The sequence below is a fragment of the Berghia stephanieae genome, chromosome 9, assembly GCF_034508935.2.
Source record: "Berghia stephanieae isolate SIO BIC M18660-M18661 chromosome 9, UCSD_Bste_1.3, whole genome shotgun sequence".
NCBI classification, from domain to species: Eukaryota; Metazoa; Mollusca; class Gastropoda; order Nudibranchia; family Aeolidiidae; genus Berghia; species Berghia stephanieae.
The window spans coordinates 9,275,844-9,301,957 of record NC_088368.1 but is presented as its reverse complement, the minus strand read 5'-3'; the positions used below and the strand labels follow the sequence as shown (position 1 = coordinate 9,301,957).

The 26,114-nt window shown below is 33.0% G+C and overlaps 1 protein-coding gene across 2 annotated transcripts in view; it reads left to right on the top strand.

Moving 5' to 3' along the window:
• The window catches only part of LOC144979636 (uncharacterized), a 45,311-nt gene extending 25,941 nt beyond the window's left edge, over positions 1-19,370 (top strand). For both annotated transcript variants that reach the window (XM_078926449.1, XM_078926450.1), the window contains exons 7-12: positions 8,989-9,129; positions 10,349-10,488; positions 11,904-12,017; positions 13,200-13,340; positions 15,014-15,128; positions 16,235-19,370. In XM_078926449.1, coding sequence (XP_078782575.1) covers positions 8,989-9,129; positions 10,349-10,488; positions 11,904-12,017; positions 13,200-13,340; positions 15,014-15,128; positions 16,235-18,713 — 3,130 coding nt within the window. In that variant the 3' untranslated portion in view covers positions 18,714-19,370. The remainder of the gene's footprint in view (positions 1-8,988; positions 9,130-10,348; positions 10,489-11,903; positions 12,018-13,199; positions 13,341-15,013; positions 15,129-16,234) is intronic.
• Positions 19,371-26,114: the final 6,744 nt, after the last annotated feature.

The following is a 26,114-nucleotide window of genomic DNA, read 5'->3' as shown; positions in this document are numbered from 1 at the left end:
AAAAAGATGGGACTAGAACCCAGAAACTCCCAGTGTAAGTGCAATGCCATATCCACTCGGCCATCATAATTCATAAACAACTGTATTGTGAATGATAAGGTTTATTACAATATAAAATTATTTTGAATTCACTTTTAAAAGAGTTTCTTATTTTGACTACCTGAAACTATTCATAGACTATTTTGCTTAGATACAAAAGTATTTGACCTTTTGTTTCTAGCTTGTTGTGTTTGCTGTTTTGCTTTTCATTATTTTCTTTATCATTTATATATTTTGCCTTGTGTGATGCTTTGTGCTTGAGCTTTTATTTATCCTGTTGTCTACTAATAAATATTAAATTCTTAAATATTAAATTCTTAAATATTAAATTCCTTTCTTATTTCTATTTTTCAAAAATTATTTTGCATGGCATTGAAATAAAACTAAATATAGTTAACCAAATTTTGTAGACTGCATGTGTTTTGTTCATTAATTTGATTGCTTTGTTTCATTAATCTCTTTATAGTTATTAAATTGGAAAGTTATGCCGAGAATAATCTAACATAGGTTCATTGAATATGCCTGTCTTGAAATCACATATTCTAAGAACAAAAGTCCTTTAAGTCCCAATTAATTAATTCATTATATCCTTTTATTGATTTTTCAAAACTATTTATAGAAATTATATATTCAGTTTTGACGAATTCTCTTATTTTGTCTTTTAAAAAATTGTTGCGTCCTCCAGCAGATACCTTAAAAGTGTGATAAGTAAGAGCACCATGATACGTATATATGAGTCAAAGAAAAGGATTTACACAAATCAATAAAAAAACTAATAAAACACCCCTGTTGAGAATAGAGCTCATGCATAGCTTAACGTCTAGCTCTAGCTCGATAATAAACTTTTGTGGTGTTTGTATATTGATCCCAGACCTCCAGCAGCTATATGGTCTTGTGGTATGACACTTGCTTCCATACTGGAAGCTCCATGGTTCGAATCCCGATCTGATCAGTGCATAGTTGAGTCCTTGGAAGAGACTCTTTACTCACATTCTGTCACTGAACTCATACGTAAATCGAGTTCCTTGCCCTTAACAGCATTGTCTCTGTTAAAAAATAGAATTGTAATATCACCTAACAGATGTCATGTTTCGTCCTACATGTTAAGTTTTGCTGTTGGCTAGGGAGTACTGGTAAAGCACTTGGAGAGCGTTTAGGGGATATTGCACTATATAAATGCTCAAAGTTATTTTGAATATTTTAATTAAAAACTTTCACATTTGAGCATATTTAAAAAAAAGAAAATATAATACTGTTAATCTTACTGACATAAATAATAATAATAATAATAATAATAATTAATAATAATAAATAATAATAATAATAAAATAATAATAATAATTAAAATAACAATAACAATAATAATAATAACAATAATAATAATAACAATAATAATAATAAATAATAATAATAATAATAATAATAATAATAATAATAATAATAATAATAATAATAATAATAATGATGATGATGATGATAATGATAATAATAATGTTAATAACAACAACATAAATTCTTCTATTTTGACTGTCTGTCTAAAATGGAACCTGTTGAACGCGAAAACGAACACTAAAATTCCTCTGCCATTTGACGTATTTTAAGACAGAAATCCACTCCGCATCATTGATCATTATAGTAAACACTAAATACATTTTATTCGTCTTTCAAAGCAATTTTCTCGATATAATGGAGTTTCCTAAGTCAGTGGGAGAAAGACTGTACTACCTGACATCGGATCGCATCATTGATCATTATGGTAAACACTAAATACATTTTATTCGTCTTTCAAAGCAATTTTCTCGATATAATGGAGTTTCCTAAGTCAGTGGGAGAAAGACTGTACTACCTGACATCGGATCGCATCATTGATCATTATGGTAAACACTAAATACATTTTATTCGTCTTTCAAAGCAATTTTCTCGATATAATGGAGTTTCCTAAGTCAGTGGGAGAAAGACTGTACTACCTGACATCGGATCGCATCATTGATCATTATGGTAAACACTAAATACATTTTATTCGTCTTTCAAAGCAATTTTCTCGATATAATGGAGTTTCCTAAGTCAGTGGGAGAAAGACTGTACTACCTGACATCGGATCGCATCATTGATCATTATGGTAAACACTAAATACATTTTATTCGTCTTTCAAAGCAATTTTCTCGATATAATGGAGTTTCCTAAGTCAGTGGGAGAAAGACTGTACTACCTGACATCGGATCGCATCATTGATCATTATGGTAAACACTAAATACATTTTATTCGTCTTTCAAAGCAATTTTCTCGATATAATGGAGTTTCCTAAGTCAGTGGGAGAAAGACTGTACTACCTGACATCGGATCGCATCATTGATCAATTTGGTAAACACTAAATACATTTTATTCGTCTTTCAAAGCAATTTTCTCGATATAATGGAGTTTCCTAAGTCAGTGGGAGAAAGACTATACTACCTGACATCGGATCGCATCATTGATCATTATGGTAAACACTAAATACATTTTATTCGTCTTTCAAAGCAATTTTCTCGATATAATGGAGTTTCCTAAGTCAGTGGGGGAAAGACTGTACTACCTGACATCGGATCGCATCATTGATCATTATGGTAAACACTAAATACATTTTATTCGTCTTTCAAAGCAATTTTCTCAATATAATGGAGTTTCCTAAGTCAGTGGGAGAAAGACTGTACTACCTGACATCGGATCGCATCATTGATCATTATAGTAAACACTAAATACATTTTATTCATCTTTCAAAGCAATTTTCTCGATATAATGGAGTTTCCTAAGTCAGTGGGAGAAAGACTGTACTACCTGACATCGGATCGCATCATTGATCAATTTGGTAAACACTAAATACATTTTATTCGTCTTTCAAAGCAATTTTCTCGATATAATGGAGTTTCCTAAGTCAGTGGGAGAAAGACTGTACTACCTGACATCGGATCGCATCATTGATCAATTTGGTAAACACTAAATACATTTTATTCGTCTTTCAAAGCAATTTTCTCGATATAATGGAGTTTCCTAAGTCAGTGGGAGAAAGACTGTACTACCTGACATCGGATCGCATCATTGATCATTATGGTAAACACTAAATACATTTTATTCGTCTTTCAAAGCAATTTTCTCAATATAATGGAGTTTCCTAAGTCAGTGGGAGAAAGACTGTACTACCTGACATCGGATCCTTATATCCAAGTAATGACCCATCTAGGCTAGCAGTAAGCAAATGAAGTTTATCACCCTTGCTAGTGAGAGTTGCGTCACTGTTTATCTGATGGTCAAAACCTGTATGAGTTCAGTTTTTACTCATTAAATTGAGCTATTATATAGCACAATATCCACTAAACGTGCTCAAAGCGCTTTACAAGTGGTCCCTGGCCAACAGCAACATTTAGCATTTAGGACAGGACATGACGCCTGTTGGGCAATATTACAATTTTTTGGACAGACAACACTTTTAACGGCTGGGTACTCATTTTACACCTGAGTACGGTGAGAGAATGTGAGTAAAGAGTCTTTTCCAAGGACTAACTATGCGCTGAAAGAGGCTCTAACTCAGGACCTTCCGATCCGAAAGCGAGTGTCATACCACTAGACCACATGGCCGCACAATACATTACATATTATAGCAGTTGTCAATGACAACTTTACATTCAGCCATTCTGAAAACAAGTTTCGCTGGGATGGTGGCATTTGTATACTCGCATCAAACACATCTTATCTTGGTCTTCCATACCAGACACAAGACTGCTTGCATAGAAGTTGATCTCAACAGGACATCACACCTAGTTACCACTTCGGCTCTGGGCTCTCATACTCATAGGGTGGTAGTCATTCAGCTTGTGCGATGGGAATTAAAAATTCGATTTCATGGTTACGGCTTGGAATTCAGTGCAAATTCATATGAGTTAGTGAAATTAGGGCAAAGTTTATGTTTGTGAGAATGCATTAATAGATTATGTTGACAAATGGATACAAAGGAGATCGATTTAATGGGTCAGGGAATTGAAATTGCCTGTGAATCGCTGGTAATTGACTCAAAGATTAAAGCTGAATGCAAGTCCCTGTGTCAGTGTCAATATCTCTCGCATTTGGACTCTTTTTACAACTGTAGAATGCATCATATGCTGGTCTAGAAACTGCTAAAAGGAAAGTTGAAATAAAGCGTAACATCTGCAATGTCAACAACAACAACAGCAACAAACCAAAGACAAACCAATAAACAAAAAAAAAGGACGAAAAATGCAAAATCATGTTTCTGCTTTTTATCAAAATAAAATTACACATAGGTATCTATCGTTAGCTGTGTGTTATCTAATAGAAATGTTTTTTGAAGGTGTGGAAATGGATATATTAGCATTGTGCTGCTCACTTCATGGCCGTTCATGAAAAAAAAAATAAAATGAAAACCTGTGATAGGCTGCAAACAGTGCATTCATTTTCCTCTCCAATCTCTGTTTGACCCATCCCCCAATCAGCATGAAAATGGGAGAAAAACGAATGGGATATGATTTTCACTCCATTCACTTTCAGTTCTTGAACATCCGGTGAGTCATCGATGCCATGCATTATGTATTTTTTTTTTAGCATTAGGCGTTTCGGGGACATAACAGTGTAAAAGAGTGGTCAATTTGTTTTAAAATTTTGCTGTTTTGACTTCAGATTCTTAATCAGCGTCAAATTTTCAATAGGTTTGATATCAAGAACTATGACTATGTGTCTACTCAAAAAGTTGTTGAAATTAGAAATAAATTTAAATAATCTTCTTTTTTTATTTCAAATTTTGAGTCAGGGACAGGTGGGTGAATAAACAGTTTCGTTTTTCTTTAGATTCTTGATCAATGTCAAATTTATAATATGTTTGGTATAAAATACAAAATATCTGTGTGAAAAACTAGTGAAATAAATAGTTTTGTGATTTTCATAGGATAATTTAGAGAGAGACAAGTTGACAAAAAGTGTTTGCTTTTTTTGTTTTTTGTTTTTCACAATCAAGTTCGAACAGTATCCTAATCCGGTTATGGTGATGGTGGTGAGTGTTGTTATTGGGTTAGATGTAATGTGTACATAATTGCAATTCTGATAACTTAATTGTTTTGGGCTCATTGTTGTAAAGGAAATAATCTCTAACTAATGCAAATTATTGTCCATTGCAGCAATGTTAAATCATGCCCATAATGGCATTAGTTTATCAGACTTGCTAATATGTCCAGTTTGGATGAAAAGGGGAGGGGGTCAATGCGAAGAGATTTATTTTATTTTATAATAATAATAATAATCATAATATATAATAATAATAATAATTATATTATTATTATTATTATTATTATTATTATTATTATTATTATTATTATTATTATTATTATTATTATTATTAATGATTATAGTTATCATAATAATAATAATAATAATGATTATTATTATTATTATTATTATTATTATTATTATTATTATTATTATTATTATTATTATTATTATAATGATTATAGTTATCATAATAATAATAATAATAATAATAATAATAATGATTATTATTATTATTATTTATTATTATTATTATTATTATTATTATTATTATTATTATTATTATTATAATGATTATAGTTATCATAATAATAATAATAATAATAATAATATATATTATATTATTATTATTATTATTATTATTATTATTATTATTATTATTATTATTATTATTATTATTATTATATAAATAATTATAATTTTAATAAGTTTTATAATAATAATAATTATAATAATAATAATAATAATAATAATAATGTTGATCATTTATATCGCGCCTATTTCATATACAAACAGCTCTAGGTGCCTTTTCAATGCAAACATCAAAGCGCCAATAACACGTCATAGGCCCACAAAACATGCTTGAAACGTTCATATCATGAAAAATAATCCTTAAAGGAAACTGGTTTTAATCTATCAAATATTTCCCAACAAAATAAGTCTTAATATTTGTCTTAAAAGTAGCTTCTTTATTGCATTTTCTTAAGGAAATTAAATTGGAAAAATTGGGAGAAATAATAATGCCAAACAGAAGAATGCCAAATAATATAACAAACTGCCAAATATTTCCAGACATCTTTTTACTCTACTAAGATGCACATAAAAGATTAAATAAATCTTATTTTCTTATCCCGCTGTTTTGATTTAATGAAAATTTAATGGCTTCTTGACAGCTAAGGAAAAAATTTGTATGTTTTGTAATATTAGTATTGATTTGTCAATAAAATAAGTGAAATGAAATGATTTGGAAGAAGAAAAAAAAAAAAACCCAAATTTTTCATGTCAAACGGCTGGGTGGGGATCCTGACCTCCCATAGTGGGCAGGGGGGGGGGGGGGGGGGGGGGGTACATACTGTGTCTTCTATCCCCTTATATCTGTTTTCCAACATGCTTTCTGTCTTTGTCTTGGAATGAGATTACTTGGTTTTGTCCTGGTCCTGGCCATATGCCCTGGTTGAGAGGGAAACAGTCGAATGTATAGTTAGTTTTGGGAGATGATATTTTTTTCATTGTAAATCATCTCTCTGTTATGCACTGTATTATGCTTTCTTTATATTATATATGATTTGTAAAACATTTGAGTGTGTTCCTCTTAGCGGGGACCTGTGCTTGTGTCTGGATGAGACTTTTAGTGATCTAAAACTAAGTACTTTGATAGAGTGCTTTTGGAATCTACACCTGTTTCTTATTTGAACCAATTCCCCTTTGTCTTCCCTTTTCTTGGATGCTTTATTGTAATTCTAGAACTTTTTACAATCCCATTTTCTTCCTTTTTACTGGCGCTAATATGACCTTAATGTGTTGCAAGCGCTGTAAACCCTTAAAAACAAAAAAACAAAACATGTCAAACGGCATTAAAAATGCAAAATTGGCATCCTGTTCTAGAAGAAAATGGAGAGAAATTTTAATTCCAAGATAAAGCCTTGGCGTTCAGTTCCTGTCCAGTTCAGGAGGAAAACAAAAAGTGTGCACCCCATTTGCTGTTGTTTAAAAGAGGCACTCCCAGTGATTCAGGAATCGAGAGAAAAGGTCAAACGGAGAGCAAAAGCAGAATTGATAATGAATACACTCAGTTTACAGCCTTAGACAAAAAATAAAGTTTATAACGGGATTTCGCCCCCCCCCCCCCCCCCCCCCCCCCCCCCCCCCATTTGGTTCCATCTTACACAGTTTGGACTGTAACAGATGTGCACATATTTGCAGATCTGATGACCCAATTCATTATGGGCTCATTGTGGTATTGGAAATATCAAAAAATGATGCAAAATATCGTCCATCACAACAATGTCCGTTGACTTTCATTGCAAGTATAGTTGATTCTACACAATTCTAGCACATCCGTTAGCTTTCATTGCAAGTATAGTTGATTCTACATGATTCTAGCACATCCGTTAGCTTTCATTGCAAGTATAGTTGATTCTACACAATTCTAGCACATCCGTTAGCTTTCATTGCAAGTATAGTTGATTCTACACAATTCTAGAACAATCGTTAGCTTTCATTGCAAGTATAGTTGATTCTACACAATTCTAGCACATCCGTTAGCTTTCATTGCAAGTATAGTTGATTCTACACGATTCTAGAACATCCGTTAGCTTTCATTGCAAGTATAGTTGATTCTACACGATTCTAGAACATCCTTTAGCTTTCATTGCAAGTATAGTTGATTCTACACGATTCTAGAACATCCGTTAGCTTTCATTGCAAGTATAGTTGATTCTACACGATTCTAGCACATCCGTTAGCTTTCATTGCAAGTATAGTTGATTCTACACGATTCTAGCACATCTGTTAGCTTTCATTGCAAGTATAGTTCATTCTACATGATTCTAGCACATCCACAACAAAAAATGATGATGTAATTGTTAATCTTTCTCGATACTATCAAGTAATAATAATTTCATCCGCAACAAAAAATGATGAGATAATTTTAAACCTCTCTTGATACTCTCCAGTAATTGTAATCTATCAATTATTCTTTAAAAATTGGTTTGGAGGTGGTCATCATTGTTCCTTAAAACCAATGTTAATTTTTAATCATTGATCACAGAATTACCGGCAAATCTAAGAATGATAAAACTATATTTTGCAGATTTAGATACAAGTAACTTGCCAACCTGTCTTAAATTTTTGGGTAATTCTATTACCAGTTGACTCAAAAAAAAAATTTGTCTCGATTGACATGCACTTATGTTCACATCTGTCTATGTTTATCTCCACAACACAGTATAATAATGAGTATAATTGATGAATGCCTGTTCATAATAGCCTTTATTTCTCTGGAAATATTGCGGCTTCTCTACTTGTTCTCGATAAAGAATATCGGTTTGGGGGTCAACATTGTTCTGTTAAGCCAATGTTAAATTTTTAACATCAAGCAAAGAATAACCGGCAAATAAAAAAATTATAAAATTATTTTTTACAGATTGATATACGAGGAACTTGCCAACCTAACTGTAATTCTATTACCAGTTTACTCAAAAAAGATTTGTCTCGATAAACCTTTCATTTTTGGTCAATACATACTATTATATTTGCCTTATCCATTTGGCTATGTCACCTTCATAAAAGAGGCAGAAATGTTGTTTTTTTCCCATCTATTTTACAATTTATATATCTGTTGCACACTGACAAAATGCATTTTTTTTTTGGCCCGAAAATCCCCAACTTGTCAAAAATTCATAAATTTTAGACTTCACAGAAGGTACAATTCGAAGAGTTTTTTGACAAGTTGGGGGTTATATTTATCAATCAATTTCAGAAGTGAAAACCTTATGGCCAAACTGTAAAAAGGCAGTTAGGCAGTCTACATCAGACTTGTCATGAAAATTATTGTTTTTGAAACAGCAAGCTTCATTTCTGGCTTTTTTTTTTGTGTGAGTTTGGTTAACTCTTCGTATCTTCTCACCAAACAGGTAGGATTTGGAAAAACACAGAGGCCCGCTTCAAATCTGCTATCAGTGTCCTTAAGAATGATGGGGCTTCTTTCTACCTGGCACAACTGTACAGCATGTATGGAAGAGCCCTCCACCACCAAGGGAAATTTGCATTATCTCTTTTGTAAGATTTTGTCAAATAATTCATATTGAAGATTCATAATAAGATGTTTATACAAGGATCTGTTCAGAATTAACAAAAAAACTGACATAAATAAGGAACCAAACATAATTTTTCGATTCTGTAAAAAGACCTACGTTTGTCCTCCCCTTTTGAATATTCCCCCAAAATTCCATTAGAACGTGCTGCACACTTTTTGTGCACTTAATTTTAAATATGACAACCCTCCTCAAAACTAAGCCAAAGGAGGACCACTTTGGATATCTGAATAATTTCCTGACTGGCAGGATTACGATTTGACGAAAATGAAAATCTCATTAACCATGCGAAACCATGGCTGAATCCCTTGATGCAACCTTCTTCAGGGAGGCATGTATATTGGAGGAATGTTTTGAAAGCCTTGGCCACTGTTGAGAATTGACCCAGGAATCCAGATATTGCAAGATGCAAAAAAATTTTGATAAAATTAAAATTGTGAATTTTATGGCTGATGTTTAAGTTGGTTCTGAAAGAAGATCTATAACTTATCTTGTGATTTTAGATTTAAAGTCATTTGTTTTAACTCTCTCAAGTTCATATGAATGGAAAATCAAATTTGTTCGATTTTCAATCACAGCGGACTCGAGATAATTAATTTTTAAAAGATGATGAATGCAGTAGTGAATGGGTAACTAGATCTAATTGTTATCAGTTTGATCAGACAGAAAGCGATTAAGGTATTTGAATCAAAAGTAATCCGCTCAGCTGAGACACTAGCAACCCCCCCTCACCTGGAGTCAATATTTTTGCTACCTCTGTGGTCTTTTCATCAGACTTAATGAGATGCTTTGTCTGGGATAACTAAATTTTGTAAAAACTATAAGTTTTAAGATTTTGAATCTTATTTTTATTCCAGAAGTGGAACCAGTCCATGGCAAAGTAATCTCTACCAGATCTAACAAGACTCAGCTACCCAATCACTGCTGGGTGGACAAGGGCGTGGGAGGGGAAGCTGGGGGGGGGGGGGGGGGGGGGGGGGCAGAAAAATAACTCGACTTCATCAAAATCTCTGTCCCTTTACAAGTGAAGTGAGTGCTCTACCAACTGAGCTATCAGTACCCAGAGAGATGAAAATGAATTTAACAAAAGATTTTGAGATGAGTTTCAAATAAATTTTTCAGTTTGATCAGAAACCATTTCACTATTTGGTTGTTTCTTTTTCTTTTTTTTTTTTTTCAATTAGTTATGTGAAAGAGGGCAGAGAAATGATGACCATGGAATTAAACCAGGAGTCGGATAGCCATATGTTGGTTTCACAAGGACGCAAGAACGATCTGATGATGAGGCTGGTGGTCAACATGGCCATGCCTCTGATATTTACAGGTTTGATACTTTTCCATCATTTTCTTTTTTTTATTTTTCATTGTTTTCTGTTGTTTTTATTATTATTATTATTATTATTATTATTATTATTATTATTATTATTATTATTATTATTATTATTATTATTATTATTATTATTTTATTTTTTAATTTATTTTTTAAAAATGGATTTTATAATTACAACATTGTTTATTCATAGTTTCATTACAAAATATAACTATTGCTTCCTCTGCTTATAATTTTATCCAGTTTTCTTTTTTTAAAGGGAATGGAATTCATCATTCATCAGTGGTTCTTATGATTAGATATACATTTTAAAATACTTTAGATGAAATAAAATACAAATCTGTATTTATCTCCATGGATAAACGTGTTCTTAGTCTTTTTTTTCAGCGCTTTGAGACTTCGTTTAAGGCGCTTTATAAATAATATTATTATTATTATTATTATTATTATTATTATTATTATTATTATTATTATGATAATGACCGATGGAACTCGGGCAACAGCTTCCAGTACAGTGATTCAAAGAGCTTTAGGACGAGGTAACTTTCTCAAGGCCAAGCATTGAGGTGGTTGCATGTCAAACACAGTACCTAAATTTTGCAAGGGGAAGATCATACATTGCTTTTTTTCTTTCAAAAACACAAAAATAAGACAGGTGTCAGCCGCAGGTCAGCACTGTTGCACTGTGGGAAATGCGGGATTCATAGAGGAAAAACAATTAAAAGTTCCAATGTCAGTCCCCTGGGTATTAATGGAATAGATGATATATTCTTCCATCCCTCCCTCTTAAATACAGTGGATAAATAAGATCGAGATAACAATTGGATTCAATAGTCTGATGTCACGTCGCCCAGCAACGGTGGCCATCGTGGTCCTAAACAAAGAAAATTGGTACTTTTTAGTCTTCATGCTGGCTAGAACTTTTCATATGCCATGTAATCAGAATGTATAAAAGTCAAACCATGATCATATTTATAATGTATTTCTCCTCTGGATACTTTTATGCTCGTCTGAGAAATATTTTATAAGGGCATCCGCCATTTGTTCCGATAGTTTAGAGCCAGTTAGTAAGTTACCATGCGTCATTACGAGGGAAGTGACGTCATGACTGTTGAAAGCTATTACAAAAGATGTTTTACATGTCACATTAGTGTTATAAATTTGTTCAGAAAATGATTGGATAAGACGATACAGCTTGAAATGATGAATGTGTTTGAGAAAAGCATAATCACTGGTCTCATTGTTTTTGCAGAAGTCACAAGGTTAAAACAGGCTTACTACGTAATTTGTCTCATTTGTATAATCCGTGCATATATTGTTGTTTTTTTTGTTTTTTTTTTCAAACATAGAATGGAGAATATTGTTAAAAAACTAGATCTTTTGTTCATTTTTTTTTTTTTTTCCTTCAGGACGTAATGGTGAAGCCTTAATCCTTTTGAAGAAAAGCCTGGTTGAAATGAAAGGAATCGATTATGCAATTCTGGATCAAGTCTACAACCTGATGGGGCTTGCCTATCAGAGAGGTGGGTCAGTTAATTCATTACACTCATAGAACTGCCAATTTTATATTTTTAATTTTTTGGGGGGGAGGGGGTGCTATTTTAGGGTGGACAAGAATAAAGTACAGTAAATACTAGATAAATGGAATCCTCTAAAGCCTCTACAAAAGAAAAGATCGCTAAACCTAAAAGAAATCAAAATTTTGGCCATTTTTTTTCCTTTTTGATTTTGTTAATCAACTACCGATAAACCGAAAGCAACTACAATCAAATTATCGTTAAACGGAAAAGAAATTGCCAAATAACTGAAGACAAAAATTCCCATCTCATCATCTGTAACTCTTACAAAGAGTGTTACCTAATGTGTTCTGTTCATAGTACACTAGAGAGGGTTATGGTTCTATTGTCTCCATTCACCACCCCTCACTATAGCAAACTAGAGACTAGGCACTTGCTCATGACACAGCCTCTCCACTTTGAAAGATGTGTACATTGCGAGGAACCCATCATCCTGTTACTTCAAACCTCACTCTATTTCTTCACTAACTGCGAAGTCATGTCTACCTCATTCGTTTTTGTTTATTTTATTTTTTTCTTTTTCTGGTTATTGTTTCATTTTTTTTCTTTTCCTTAAAAAAAATAGTTTTTAAAAACTTTTCCTTCTTTATTTCTTTTCTTATAACCCATTGCTTCTCAATGCGCCTGATTGCGCACACTAAAATCCAATATCCTGCTCCTGCTTGTCAATATGATCTTTGCTTCATGCCTGAAAGGTACTGAGTTCAATTAACTGCCACTGCGCTGTATGGCCTGGAGCAAGTCACCTCGCCCTATCTCAATCTGCAGTGCTGCACTGCGGCTGATGCCTGTTTAGACCCTAGATATAAATTTCCCCTATGCAATGAATAAAGGGAATTTAATTTAATTTATTTTTATTATTAAACTGAAATGGATACCTTGAATTGTGGTTTAACCGATTTTTACTGTATTGAAATTCCTTGCATCCCATTGATCATTCTGCTCATTCACTGTTCTAATGAACAGAGAATGTTAGAAAGAGAGAGAAAGAGAGAGAGAGAGAGAGAGAGAGAGAGAGAGAGAGAGAGAGAGAGAGAGACAGAGAGAGTGTTAATTTTAATAATTTTAATTTTGAAGTAAATTAAATTAACCCTTAGATATGTAAACTTATTAATCTGTTTCTTATAGGCATCGGTGATAACCGTGAGGCACTAATTTACTACAATGCTTGTTATAAAGAGAGGAAAGATTTGGAAAGATTTTGTCCGACAGAGCTGGTTGTTCCTCTCAATAATATTTCCATGTTACAGTTTGAGTTCGGAAACAAAGGTAAATAAATGTGGTGGAGTGTAAGTAAGCCTATTCAATATAAAATGAAAATATTAATAATAATGATGAGGATGAACCATAGGATCTTTTTTTTTTCTTTTGCATATTGGTTTTAAATCTGTTTATGATAATTGTTTTGAAAATGAATATTAACAAAGAAAATTTAGGCACATTTTATCAATATATACGTGGTTCCTTAAAACAATGGGTAAGATGCATATACTGCTGTTTGAAGCTTTAATATTAAAAAGAAATTTAAAACAAAAAAAGAATGATAATTTAATGTAAATTAATTACCTTAGGCAAAATTGCAAATAGACATAAATAGGAATACTGACCGGGAACTGGATGAGCTCCCCTCTCCCACCACTTCACACTTGACTGTCACTTCTCCCCTAACCGTGGTGTCATGCGAGACACACAATCATCACAACTTAAATCAGATTAGCCCTTCGAACTTCCAACTCAATCCCGAATCTATGCGACATACATTTCAGATATTAGTAATAATAATAATGATAATAATAATAATAATGTAATAATAATAATATTGTAATAATAGATAATATATATAATAATATAATAATAATAATAATATATATATTATACTTTTCATCCAAAAAAATGGAAATTTGTGGCATGCATAAAAATGTATAAACACAAAGTTGAGAATCTATGTATACATATATATATATATATATATATATATATATATATATATATATATATATATATATATATATATATATATATATATATATATATGCAAATGCACAAAAATGTAAAAATATACAACCAAGAACCAATAGCAACACTTTATATATTAATTTGATAAATTGAGATAGGCCATACCTCTCGCCTGTTAGGCGATATTACAAGTTTTTCCGCCAGAGACAACGCTGTTAATGGCCAATTACTCAACTATGCGTAGAGCAAGTCTCGAACCCAGGACCTTCCGATTGGAAAGTGAGTGTCATACCACAAGACCACATAGCCGCACAAGCTTGTCTAGTATCCAGTAACCAGTAAACGTGATTTAATCTCATTTTTATTCTTACACCCCTTCTCATCCCAAACCATTCAGAAAACAAGGAAGTCATTAGATTAAGAAGGCTGAAGACAAAACAATTAAATTGACTTTAAAATATCAACTATTCATGGAATTAGATCCACGTTGTTTGTGTCTATCTCTGCCAAATATTGTGGATGGAGCTTCTAAATTTACTGTGTTGTGCTTCATTCCCCTCCCTTTCTCTGTCTCTCTCTAGTTGTGTAATTATGTCATCTATTTTGTGCAGATCCTTAAGTACAATTGATGACACATGTAGTCCTTTTAGAGCCATCAGACCATGGAGCCTGAGTTTATCCCAGTTTCTATAGTGTGAAACAAACAATAACAAATGCTTGCTACCCTTTGGATAGGATGCTAGTCTATCGGAAAGTAATTTCCACCAAATCCAGAAAAAAATCTCGCTTCAACTGGGGTCGATCTCTGTCCCCTTGCTGGGAAGCGACTGCTCTACCAACTGAGTTATCAGGATCTTTTAATCCATGCTTCCATCTCAAAGGAAATGATCGACAAATTTATTTTTTTTTAAAATAGGGGTATAATGATAATAAAATTGTAATGATTGTTTATCTTGTTATTCCCTTGCTTGTCTGCTCTTCTTTAGAACAAGCAAGACAGTTGCTGGAAAGGGCCTTGGACATTCAAAGAAATAATGACCAGTGGAAATGTTACTACACAGCCTTGACCTTGCTCCACAAGTCTGAGGTTTGCATGGCAAGGTAATAAAAAAAAAAAAAAACGAGTTGAGGGTATTGTTGTCACTTATCCTTTATGTGTGTATCGTGTCTCTACTCAAAATTTAACAGTGAATCGCACAACTTAGCTTTATAGCATTTGAAAGAATATTACAAAAACGCATATTTTATACCGTAATACATTGGTGTTGCATTTACCATTTGAAATTTACAGATATTAAATAGGATGGACAGTGACATTATGGTTTAGCATGCAGTTGCTATTATCAGTTAAACACAATAGAACACAATAGAAACCAGGTTAAACTCCTGCTCCATGTGCCTTATAGCGGTCAAGGAGTACTTTAAATTTATTAATGCATTGGGAGACGTGATGGTTAAGCATTCGTTTCATACACAAAGAGGCCAGAATCACTTTTTGTTGCAGCTCTATCCAAAGAAAAGCAAGCAACTGCTACTGTCTATTTCACGTTACAGAAACTGGGATATAAAGTCTGGGCCTTGTAAGTCTGATGGACTCTGATCATAATTTACTTTCTGGGTGGGGTTCCTGGCCTCCCATAGTGGGCAGGTTGGTACTTACTGTGTCTTCTATCCCCTTATAGCTGTTTTCCAATTTGCTTTCTGTCTTTGTTTTGGAATGAGATTACTTGGTTTAGTCCTGGGCCTGGCTGGAGTCCTTGGCTGGGAGGGAAACAGTCATATGCATAGTTATTGTTTTGGGTGGTGATATTTTTTTCCTTGTACATTATCTCTCTGTCATGTATTATTATTTGTTATTTTGAATGTATAATGTAAGAGTTCAGTGTATTCCTCTTAGTTGGATCTTGTGCTTGTGACCGGATGAGACTTATAGGTGATCTCAAACTAAGTACATTGATGGTATGCTCTTGGAATCTACATTTGATCCCTATTTGTTCCCAGTTCCCCTTTGTCTTACTTTTTTTTGGTGCTTTAATTGTAATTATAGAATTTGACTATCCCATTTCCTTCCTTTCTACTGGCGGTGATATAACCTAAATGTGTTGCAAGCGCCGTAAAACCCTTAAAAACAAAAACAAAAAACATAGTTTACTTTAACTGGAATTGACTTTATTTTCAGTGAATGCTTTTTTCTTTTCTCCAAACAGTGGCAATTTCTTCCAAGCCCTTATGGATGCAGTTGCAGCTAAAGACATTTTGAAGGCAGTATGTAATGAGCATGACCTGGAATTTCATCTGTATCACCACATTGCCCATGTTCTCATGATCCTCAATCGAGAGGTAGAAAATGACCCCAACTCCAGAGAAGTTGATTCCATTCCTGCAGGCCATTTTGATTATGTTGCATTCAACGAGTTGAGATCACAAGGACACGAGAAACTCTTTGAAAATGTTGTTGATCTAGGTGAGAATTCCGAGATCGATAAAAGTGACAACAGTTATCATTACATTCTGTCTGCCCTGGAGCATCTTATTCTTTTAAATTATGGAAGACGACAAAAGATGATGGAATATTTTGATAGAATGACCTACATCTTTACTACCCACTCTTGGATGATCAAAGAATTTCAGAAGCCTTTCGAGGAAATAAGCCAGAGGATGAAAGACCACCTGGAATTCCATGTCAAAATTCAAGACTTACTGCATAAGACAAATCACAGATTGTCTTCTTTACAGTTTGAGTTACCTCTCCATCTTTGCCTGAAAAATTGCTACTCGTGTAAGAAATCACAGATACATTTTTCATTTCAGGCATGGCAGACTAGATGTTTGCACTCTTTGACGGTGATGGTGACACAGCCTGAGGCAGAAGATAATAATCCTCAAAATTGTCAAGCATCTGAAGCTGGATCTGCTTTAAGCTCAGACGCTGCTTTATGTTTGAGAATACAAGACCATTGTCATCCAAGGTCATCAAGTGCTCAAAATTCAAAAGTGAAAGATGATGTTTCTTCAAAGAAAATGACAGACCCATCTTTTGCACCGCAGCAGGTTACTCTTGCAAGTCCTTTAAATAAAAACATTGGTCATTTAGTCCAAAAAACTCAAGAGGAGACATCTGATTACAAATGTAACACATATTCTACCTCTGACATGAATCATACCTATTGTAATGTATCTGACTATATATCAAATCAAGACTCTGAAAGAAATGGGATGGGAGGTATCATGTATGTCATGCCTGAACTCGAAAACGTCTGGCTGCATAATAATAATACCAAAACATATTCAACTACAACTTCTAGTTATGAGCCAAAGAGAGTTGGCAATGGCAATGCTCTTCCTCAGCAAAACTCTAATATTACTAGAAGACTTCCAAAATCATTTGACAGCATTGATGCCGTGGGAGTAAATGGTGTAAATCGAGATTTCATATTAACTTCAAAAGTCAAAGGTGAGAATAAGTGTGAAATCAGTGAAGTTGCTCGTCCGAAATCAGTCCAAGCATCCAATCAACTTCACCAAAGAGAGGTTTACAACAAATCACCTACTGAGAGACATGTGCAAAATTGGCCTCAATTGGATCAGGCAGCTACTGAGAAAGATAATGCAAAACATCTTAAACCACATTCTAAGTCAAATCAAACAGATATTGAAAAATTTTATCAGGAAAGGCACGAGAAAAAATTTAATTCAGACGAGGATTCCTTAAATGAGTTTTGTGGCAGGGGATTTAACCCACCATGCCAGGCAATGTCTTCCAAGGAATATAACCACTCAGGTCAGGTAATATCTCTGTCAACACAACAAAACTTCAAACTCAGTCAGGAGGTGGTGGGACGCTGTTCATCTGCATGCCATGGTGGAGCTCGACCTAAAGCACCTCGTTTCACTGCAGCATCTTCAAATCGGATGTGTAACCGAAATCAAAGTCTAAATCCCTGCCATCAAGGAACCATCCTCAATCCTAGAATGCCTACACAATATTACCCAAATGCTTTGGATTCGAATCTCAAAAGCTTCTATAAATCTCAACATAAAACCCAAAATACTCACGACTCCACAGAACAGATTACCGGTACGTCTGCCACTAAATTAGAAAAAAGGAGGGAATCTGAGGAATGTTACAATAGACAAATGCTCTTTGACAAATCAACAAATAAATTCAATGACAATTCTAGACCTTGCAGTGATCTCAGGCTACCACATGAGCATTTCATTGCAGTTAGATCCAACGACACACCAAACTTTGATTTATTACTTCAAAGTGGAAACTCAAGTTTAAGTCAAGCAAATCAGACTGGTAGTGAAACTCAAAACAAAGTGCCTACAGAATCAGAGGATTATTCTGAATTGCTAGAATTTGCCAGTGACGATAGAATGACACAAGAGATGACGTTTGTTCCAAGTGATGGCAACGTTGAAGGTGCAATGTATTTACATGAAATTGATTATGTCAAAAGTGCAAACGACAACTTTTATACAGAGTTGTCAAATTCAAAAAGAAAGTTTGGTGAAAGTGGATACAACTCTAGCCTAACTATGTCTTCAGATCATGTTTTATTGCTTCCTAGTTTTGCAAAATTGCAATTGTATACCAATTCTTCTTCTTCTGCATTGGAAGATGATACTTTTAAAATTCTGCAAAATGAACCAGTCGAGCAAGACGAAAGAGATTTTAAATGAAGATGCTCCAACCTATATTTACAACAAACTCGTTGGAATGTGAAAATAATTTTTTATACAGATCGTTATATTGATGTAACATATATGTATATTTACAGATCGCTTATTGATGTAGCATAAACGCAGAATTTTAATTGGTGTTATTTATTGTTTTATTGATGTAGCATATAGACTTAAGGGGTGTCGTTTGGATTTTTTTTTATTGATGTAACATACACACAAAAAATTTAGTTGGGGAAAAAGGACTAAGAAATGTTTGTTTTAAATATATTTGTAAAATGTGAGTTTGTTATGTTCAGGTTGGAGTGCACATCCTTTAATGACATGGCCAGGACTGGCAAAATCATCTTGTAATATTCAAAATTCGTTATATTAGATCTACATATGTATATAAAGATTTAAAAATAAAAGGAGACCTTTTTTTAGGTGTTTATAACTGATTAGATGGTTTGAGTTGATTAATGTAAACAAGTGAATTCTGTAGCACTTTTTAGTGAAGAACATGCTATTGTTTTCATCGGACTGTTCTTTGGAGTTGGGATTGTGTTGTTGTTGCTGTTGATATTGTTATTATTATTACTAATATTATTATTATTATTATTGAATGGCGTACCATGATCACCAATGTCTGGCACAGACTTGGTACTTGAAGAAAAAGAAGAATTATTATTATTATTATTATTATTATTATTATTATTATTATTATTATTATTATTATTATTATTTTATTGTTGTCAGGCCTGTAAATCTTCCAACAATTGTCGGAATTCCGACAGTACAATTTTGCTCTATAAATTCTGACATTTAAAAAAAATGAAAATAGATAAATAAAAAAATAAAAAATCATATTAAAAAAGTATATATTCGTAACGTCAAAAGACAGAACCAACTAAAAAGAAAATAAAAGTGTTTTATTTTGTGCCTCGACGAGAGTCTATTAAAATAAAACAAAAAACATTGTACTTATCTCGTCAAAGACAAAACAAACCAGACAGCATTCCATCTTGTCAATAATTATCACCACCTCCACACTCCCCGGACGTATATACGTATTCACTGCCTACTGTCTGCCTACAGACTGTGTGTCTGCCTGCACATAGCTAGTTAGTGTCGGTCGCTCGGATTTGCGAGTCCTCGATCACACACAACATAGTCAGTAATCAACTAACACACATAGCGTGTTGGGGACCGGGCCGTTTCTTTCTATTTTGCTACCAACACACACACACGTAGTTCCGTTCTTCTTTTTTCAGTTAGTTCATTATCTCTATCCGGTTGAAAGTGAACCGGAAAAATATGAATGTGAAATAAATATTTTTCTTAGAATGAAAAGGTGAATGAATGCTTATATCGGAAGTTTTCGCTCCTTAGGCCTACGACCGATTCTCTTTTCATCTATTCTCGCACGACCGTAGTTTTTCATTTATTTATTAATTCAATTATTTTTCCTATTCAAGACAAGACACCAACGGCGATTTCTTCTCTTGCTGTGAGGAAAATTGAGGCACTGGGAATGGCATGTGTGTCATATCTGGGTTGTGTTGTTAATCCACTTTTTTGGTTTGGTTGGTCTATTTTCTCATCCTCGAAAAGTTCAATTTTTTCACTAGCCATTTACAGGCCTGGGTTGTTATTATTATTATTATATTTTTGTTGTTATTATTATTATTAGCGGGTGGTTGGATGGGAGCATCACCCTTGAATCGTATACCTATGATGTTCGCATGGGTGTACGATCCGATAGTGATGTCGTTTCTTCTTCTCTTTACTAGCCTATCCTGCTTCTTTGGTTTGTGATTGTATTTTTGACAGGGGATATTTTTTTTTCTGTAAATCTTCTGCCTGTTTGTTCTTGGTTATTTATAATTTAGCTTATGATATCTTTAGGTTATGATTTTGATTTACATTTGTACTATTTTTGTTAGATTGCTTGTTTTTTTGTTTCAGCGGTCTCTCATATAACCTCAATTGTGTTGGAAGAGACCTAAAGCAACAAACAAAAAAAAAAAAAAAAAAAAAAAAAAAAAAAAAAAAAAAAAAAAAAAAAATATTATTATTATTATATTATTATTATTATTATTATTATTATTATTATTATTATTATTATTATTATTATTATTATTATTATTATTAGTATTACTACTATTATTAGTATTATTATTATTATTATTAATATTATCTGATAAAGCGTTTAAATGACCATTAAAATATTTGTTGCTGTTGAAAGAAGTAAACTCAGACAAAATGTATACTTGGTTGTTGTTGTTGTTGTTGTTGTCGTTGAACTTGCAAATCTTTGCAAATTTTTTCATGCGTGAAATAGTTTCGACCAGAAGATATTTCACAACAAATGGATTGGAAGGTTGAGAGATCACCCAGCGATACTGTGCAGTATTTGAATCAGATATAAATATGCATTTTATTTTTCCATTCCATTTTTCCATCAAACTTTCTATCATAGCCTTTTTCTAAATACAACAAACAGTGTTAAACAAATGCCAAATAATATAACAAACTGCCAAATATTTCCAGACATCTTTTTACTCTACTAAGATGCACATAAAAGATGAAATAAATCTTATTTTCTTATCCCGCTGTTTTGATTTAATGAAAATTTAATGGCTTCTTGATAGCTAAGGAAAAAATTTGTATGTTTGGTAAAATTAGTATTGATTTGTCAATAAAATAAGTGAAATGAAATGATTTGGAAGAAGAAGAAAAAAAACCCCCAAATTTTCCATGTCAAACGGCTGGGTGGGGTTCCTGACCTCCCATAGTGGGCAGGGGGGTACATTCTGTGTCTTCTATCCCCTTATATCTGTTTTCCAACATGCTTTCTGTCTTTGTCTTGGAATGAGATTACTTGGTTTTGTCCTGGTACTGGCCAGATGCCCTGGCTGAGAGGGAAACAGTCGAATGAATAGTTATTTTTGGGAGATGATATTTTTTTCAATGTAAATCATCTCTCTGTTATGCATTGTATTATGCTTTCTTTATATTATATATGATTTGTAAAACATTTGAGTGTGTTCCTGTTAGCGGGGACCTGTGCTTGTGTCTGGATGAGACTTTTAGGTGATCTCAAACTAAGTACTTTGATAGAGTGCTTTTGGAATCTACACCTGTTTCTTATTTGAACCAATTCCCCTTCGTCTTCCCTTTTCTTGGATGCTTTATTGTAATTCTAGAACTTTTTACTATCCCATTTTCTTCCTTTTTACTGGCGCTGATATGACCTTAATGTGTTGCAAGCGCCGTAAAACCCTTTAAAAAAATAAAAACAAAAACAAGTGTTAAACACTAGAATCAGCACTAATCACTTTTTATACACTTGAGTTTTTGTAAATTAAATTTTACACACTTTAATATTCCGTTGGTGAACAACAACAACAACAACAACAACGCAAAAATATCAGTTGTTTCTATCATTTCTACTTTATTTGGTAATAGTAGAATAAATCCTCTGTCTGAATAGGGTGGCAGCATTCAAAATCTCTGTGTAATATCTTGAGTACAAGTATCCTGTGACGGAACATGCTAGTAGCCTTAAAATCTCTATGTGCGCCAGTATGGCGTCTCGGAGTTAAAGCGCTATATAAGTTTTCAGCATTATTATTATTATTATTATTATTATTATTATTATTATTATTATTATTATTATGAATATGTAAGAACAGCCTTGAAGTGCATGCAAAATCTCTGTTGAGTAAGAACTTGGGCGCCAGTATCCTGTGTAGGAAAATGTCAGCATCCTTTTAAGTGCATTCAAAATCTTCTGCCTGTTTGTTCTTGGTTATTTATAATTTAGCTTATGATATCTTTAGGTTATGATTTTGATTTACATTTGTACTATTTTTGTTAGATTGCTTGTTTTTTTGTTTCAGCGGTCTCTCATATAACCTCAATTGTGTTGGAAGAGACCTAAAGCAACAAACGAACAAAAAAAAAAAAAATCAACATTGTTCTGTGTAATCACTTTAATGTCAGTATATTCTGTAGGAAACTGTTATTAGTATTAGCAGCATTGAAGTTGAAGGGTATTCAGCATTTCTCTCTGCAATAAATTGGGTGGTCTGATTAATGTTTCTTTAGGATATATTTTTATTTATTATAAATTATATTTTAACCTTTCTCTGTCATCTGAACATAATTCTTTTGGCTGAAATCCCTTTGTTTGAGTAGTTTCACACGAGACCCACCTTTAGTCTCTATTTGACCCCTTGACCTTTGACACTGTAATGATTTGCATGTCACCGCATAGCATTGATTTTCAATATAATTAGTTTGGCCCTTCTATTTATTCATTTATTTTTTAAATATGATTGAAATGGTTGTATAGTATCTCATTGAGATCATCTCATTCGGGTATAGAATTGACATAGGTAATAGTTTTACATAGTAACCTGTTTAAGGGAAAAAAGGTTTAAACAAAACAATAAAAATTGTTGAATGTGTTCGTTATTCTAATTATTTTCTCTTAATTTTACCTGTTTTTGTGTACTTCTTACAAACTTATTTTCTCAAATTTGATAGTATTTTCCTCTCTTTGCAGACTCACGTTGTTAATTCAGTTAAATACAAAGTCTTAGGTATTAATGTATATGTATTTAAAACATTTAAATACGTTTTATGTCGGTTGTGGTGGGGGTTGGAGGAGAGATAGGTACTGTGCGTGATTTGAAAGTCTCTGCTGACTAAGCACATTTATAGACTATACTCTTGAATTAGACTTGGATCGTATCCCTACATTTACTGACCAACGAATAAACGAATAATCATAACGGATAATCATCGAATAATCTAGTAATAGTAATATATAGTAACGGGTTGTGCATAGACTGCTCCTTGTGAAAGGATAATAATAATAATAATACGATTGAGAGTTGTGGGGAGGGGGTGAGGTCATTTTGCTGTTTTTAGGAAACAAAAGACTCATTAAGAATGCCAACATGAGATTCTTAAAAGTAATACACTTCTATGAAAATGCGAGGGTATAATAAATCATCATTACATTTTTAAATCTCAGTTTTATTATTTTTTTTAAATACTACAATTGGCAGTTTTAAACAAAACCAGTTTTTGTGTTGGGTTAGTATGGCATAAAGGAAAAGTCCCGAAAATAGTTGGTAAGGAGAGAGTTAGAGTTAGAGGTGAAACAAGCGCTGTTACAAATACAACATAGACATGTAATATAGAGTATTGTAACATATTCAATTTGTTTCATATACATTTTGTTATGGTATGGAATGATTTTTGTATTGTATAGATTTATTTTTTGAAAGAAAATAATTCAGAAATTAAATGGCATCGTTTCCCTCCGCATTAATTTATCGCCAGTAAAATATCATTCTTTCATCGGACTAATGTCTTTTGTAAATACAATGGAATCCGCATAAAATCAACACCTATTGTTGGACCCACATGTTCTGTTCTTTTTCTAAGCGTGTTCCCTGGGTGGGGTTCCTGACCTCCCATAGTGGGCAGGGAGGTACTTACTGTGTCTTCTATCCCCCTTATATCTTGTTTTCAAATTTGTTTTCTGTCTTTGTCTTGGATTGAGATTACTACTAGCCCTGGCTGAGAGGGAAACAGTCAAATGTATAGTTAGTTTTGGGAGATAATATTTTTTTCCTTGTAAATCATCTCTCTGTTACGTAATGTATTGCTTTATTTACACTATATATATATATATATATATATATATATATATATATATATATATATATATATATATATATATATATATATATATATATATATATATAATGTAAACATTTGAGTGTATTCCTCTTAGTGGGGACCTGTGCTTGTGGCTAGGCGATCTCAAGCAAAGTACTTGGATTGTGTGCTCTTGGAATATATATCTGTTCCCTATTTGATCCAATTCTCCTTTGTCTTACTTTTTCTTGGGTGCTTTAATTGTAATTCTAGAACTTATTACTATCCCATTTTGTTCCTTTTTACCGGCTCTGATATGACCTAAATGTGTTGCAAGCGCTGTAAAATCCTTCAAAACAAAAACTTTGTTGGCCCCAAATGTTCTGTTCTTTATGTTCTGTTCCATTGATAACATAAAGTCAACCTTGCTTTAATTAGTTAAAGTCAACCAATCTTTCTGGTCCAGCGGTTTTGGCTTTATGAGGATTCCATTGTACAATTATAAGTCCTTTTGTGATTTTTTTTTTTTTTACCATATCACATGACAGTTTTCAGCCAATAAAATTGACAGACGATGGCTAAATACAATTTTGGTTGTCTATGACTTTTTTATTCATTTATTTGAGTTGTTTTTGGTTTGTTTGTTTGTTGTTTTTTGTGGGGGGGTTTTTTTTAGGAATATGATATTGATTCTCTTACTAAGATTTTAAGTTATTCGATAGATTCTGGACTTGATTTAAATGGCTGCAAGAGAGATGATGAGTGGGTTTACTCATGAAAAAAAAAAGAAAAAAAAAAACTTATTTACCATTTTGGCCAGAAAACTCGTCCTTCAAATATCAATCTCTTAAAATGACCCTCATTTTGGAAAAAAAAATATATAAATCAATAAATAATCAAACTCTCAAACCTCGGACTTCTTTATCTAGGCAAAAACTCTCAAATCTGAGACTTCACAAAAATCCCAGGTTTGAGAGTTTTTTTGACAAGATGAGTCATTTTAACTAATGGTGTAATGGTAGCACGTCTGACCGGTAATCAGAAGGTCTAGGGTTCGATCCCCAGTTGAGGATAACTGATTTCTTGGGATGTTTTTTTGTTTTGTTTTTTTTTTCTCTCTTATTTTGTCTGGCACAGTTTCTTACACAATTGTTCTGATCTTTATGTCATTTTAACTCACTCAATCCTAGAGATTTTTGCTACTTTTCAAAATTGGATAAAAAAGTGTATTAAAATTGAGCATGTACATAGATAGTTTTATTCAACTACCATTAACATGTAAAAATGAAAAACATTAGCTTTGATAGTACGCCTATAATTTGTCTCAGAAAAATGTAATAAATAGGCATGGGGTAAAAGTAACCCTAGTAAACTACGGATATAGTCGGTGTTAGAGTTGAATGAGTTAACTGGTCGATAATTGAAGGTCGAGTTTTCCGGACAAAAGTTTAAATACATGTTGCTTTTTTTCAGACTCCCATAGTGGGCAGGGAGGTACACACTGTCTTCTATCCCGTTATATCTGTTTTCCAACATGCTTTCTGTCTTTGTCTTGGAATGAGATTACTTGGTTTTGTCCTGGCACTGGCGGGATCCTAGCTGGGAGGGAAACAGTCAAATGCATAGTTATTGTTTTGGGAGATGATATTTTTTTCCTTGTAAATCACCTCTCTGTTATGTATTATTATTTTTATTTTGAATGTATAATGTAAGCATTTGAGTGTGTTCCTCTTTGTTGGATTT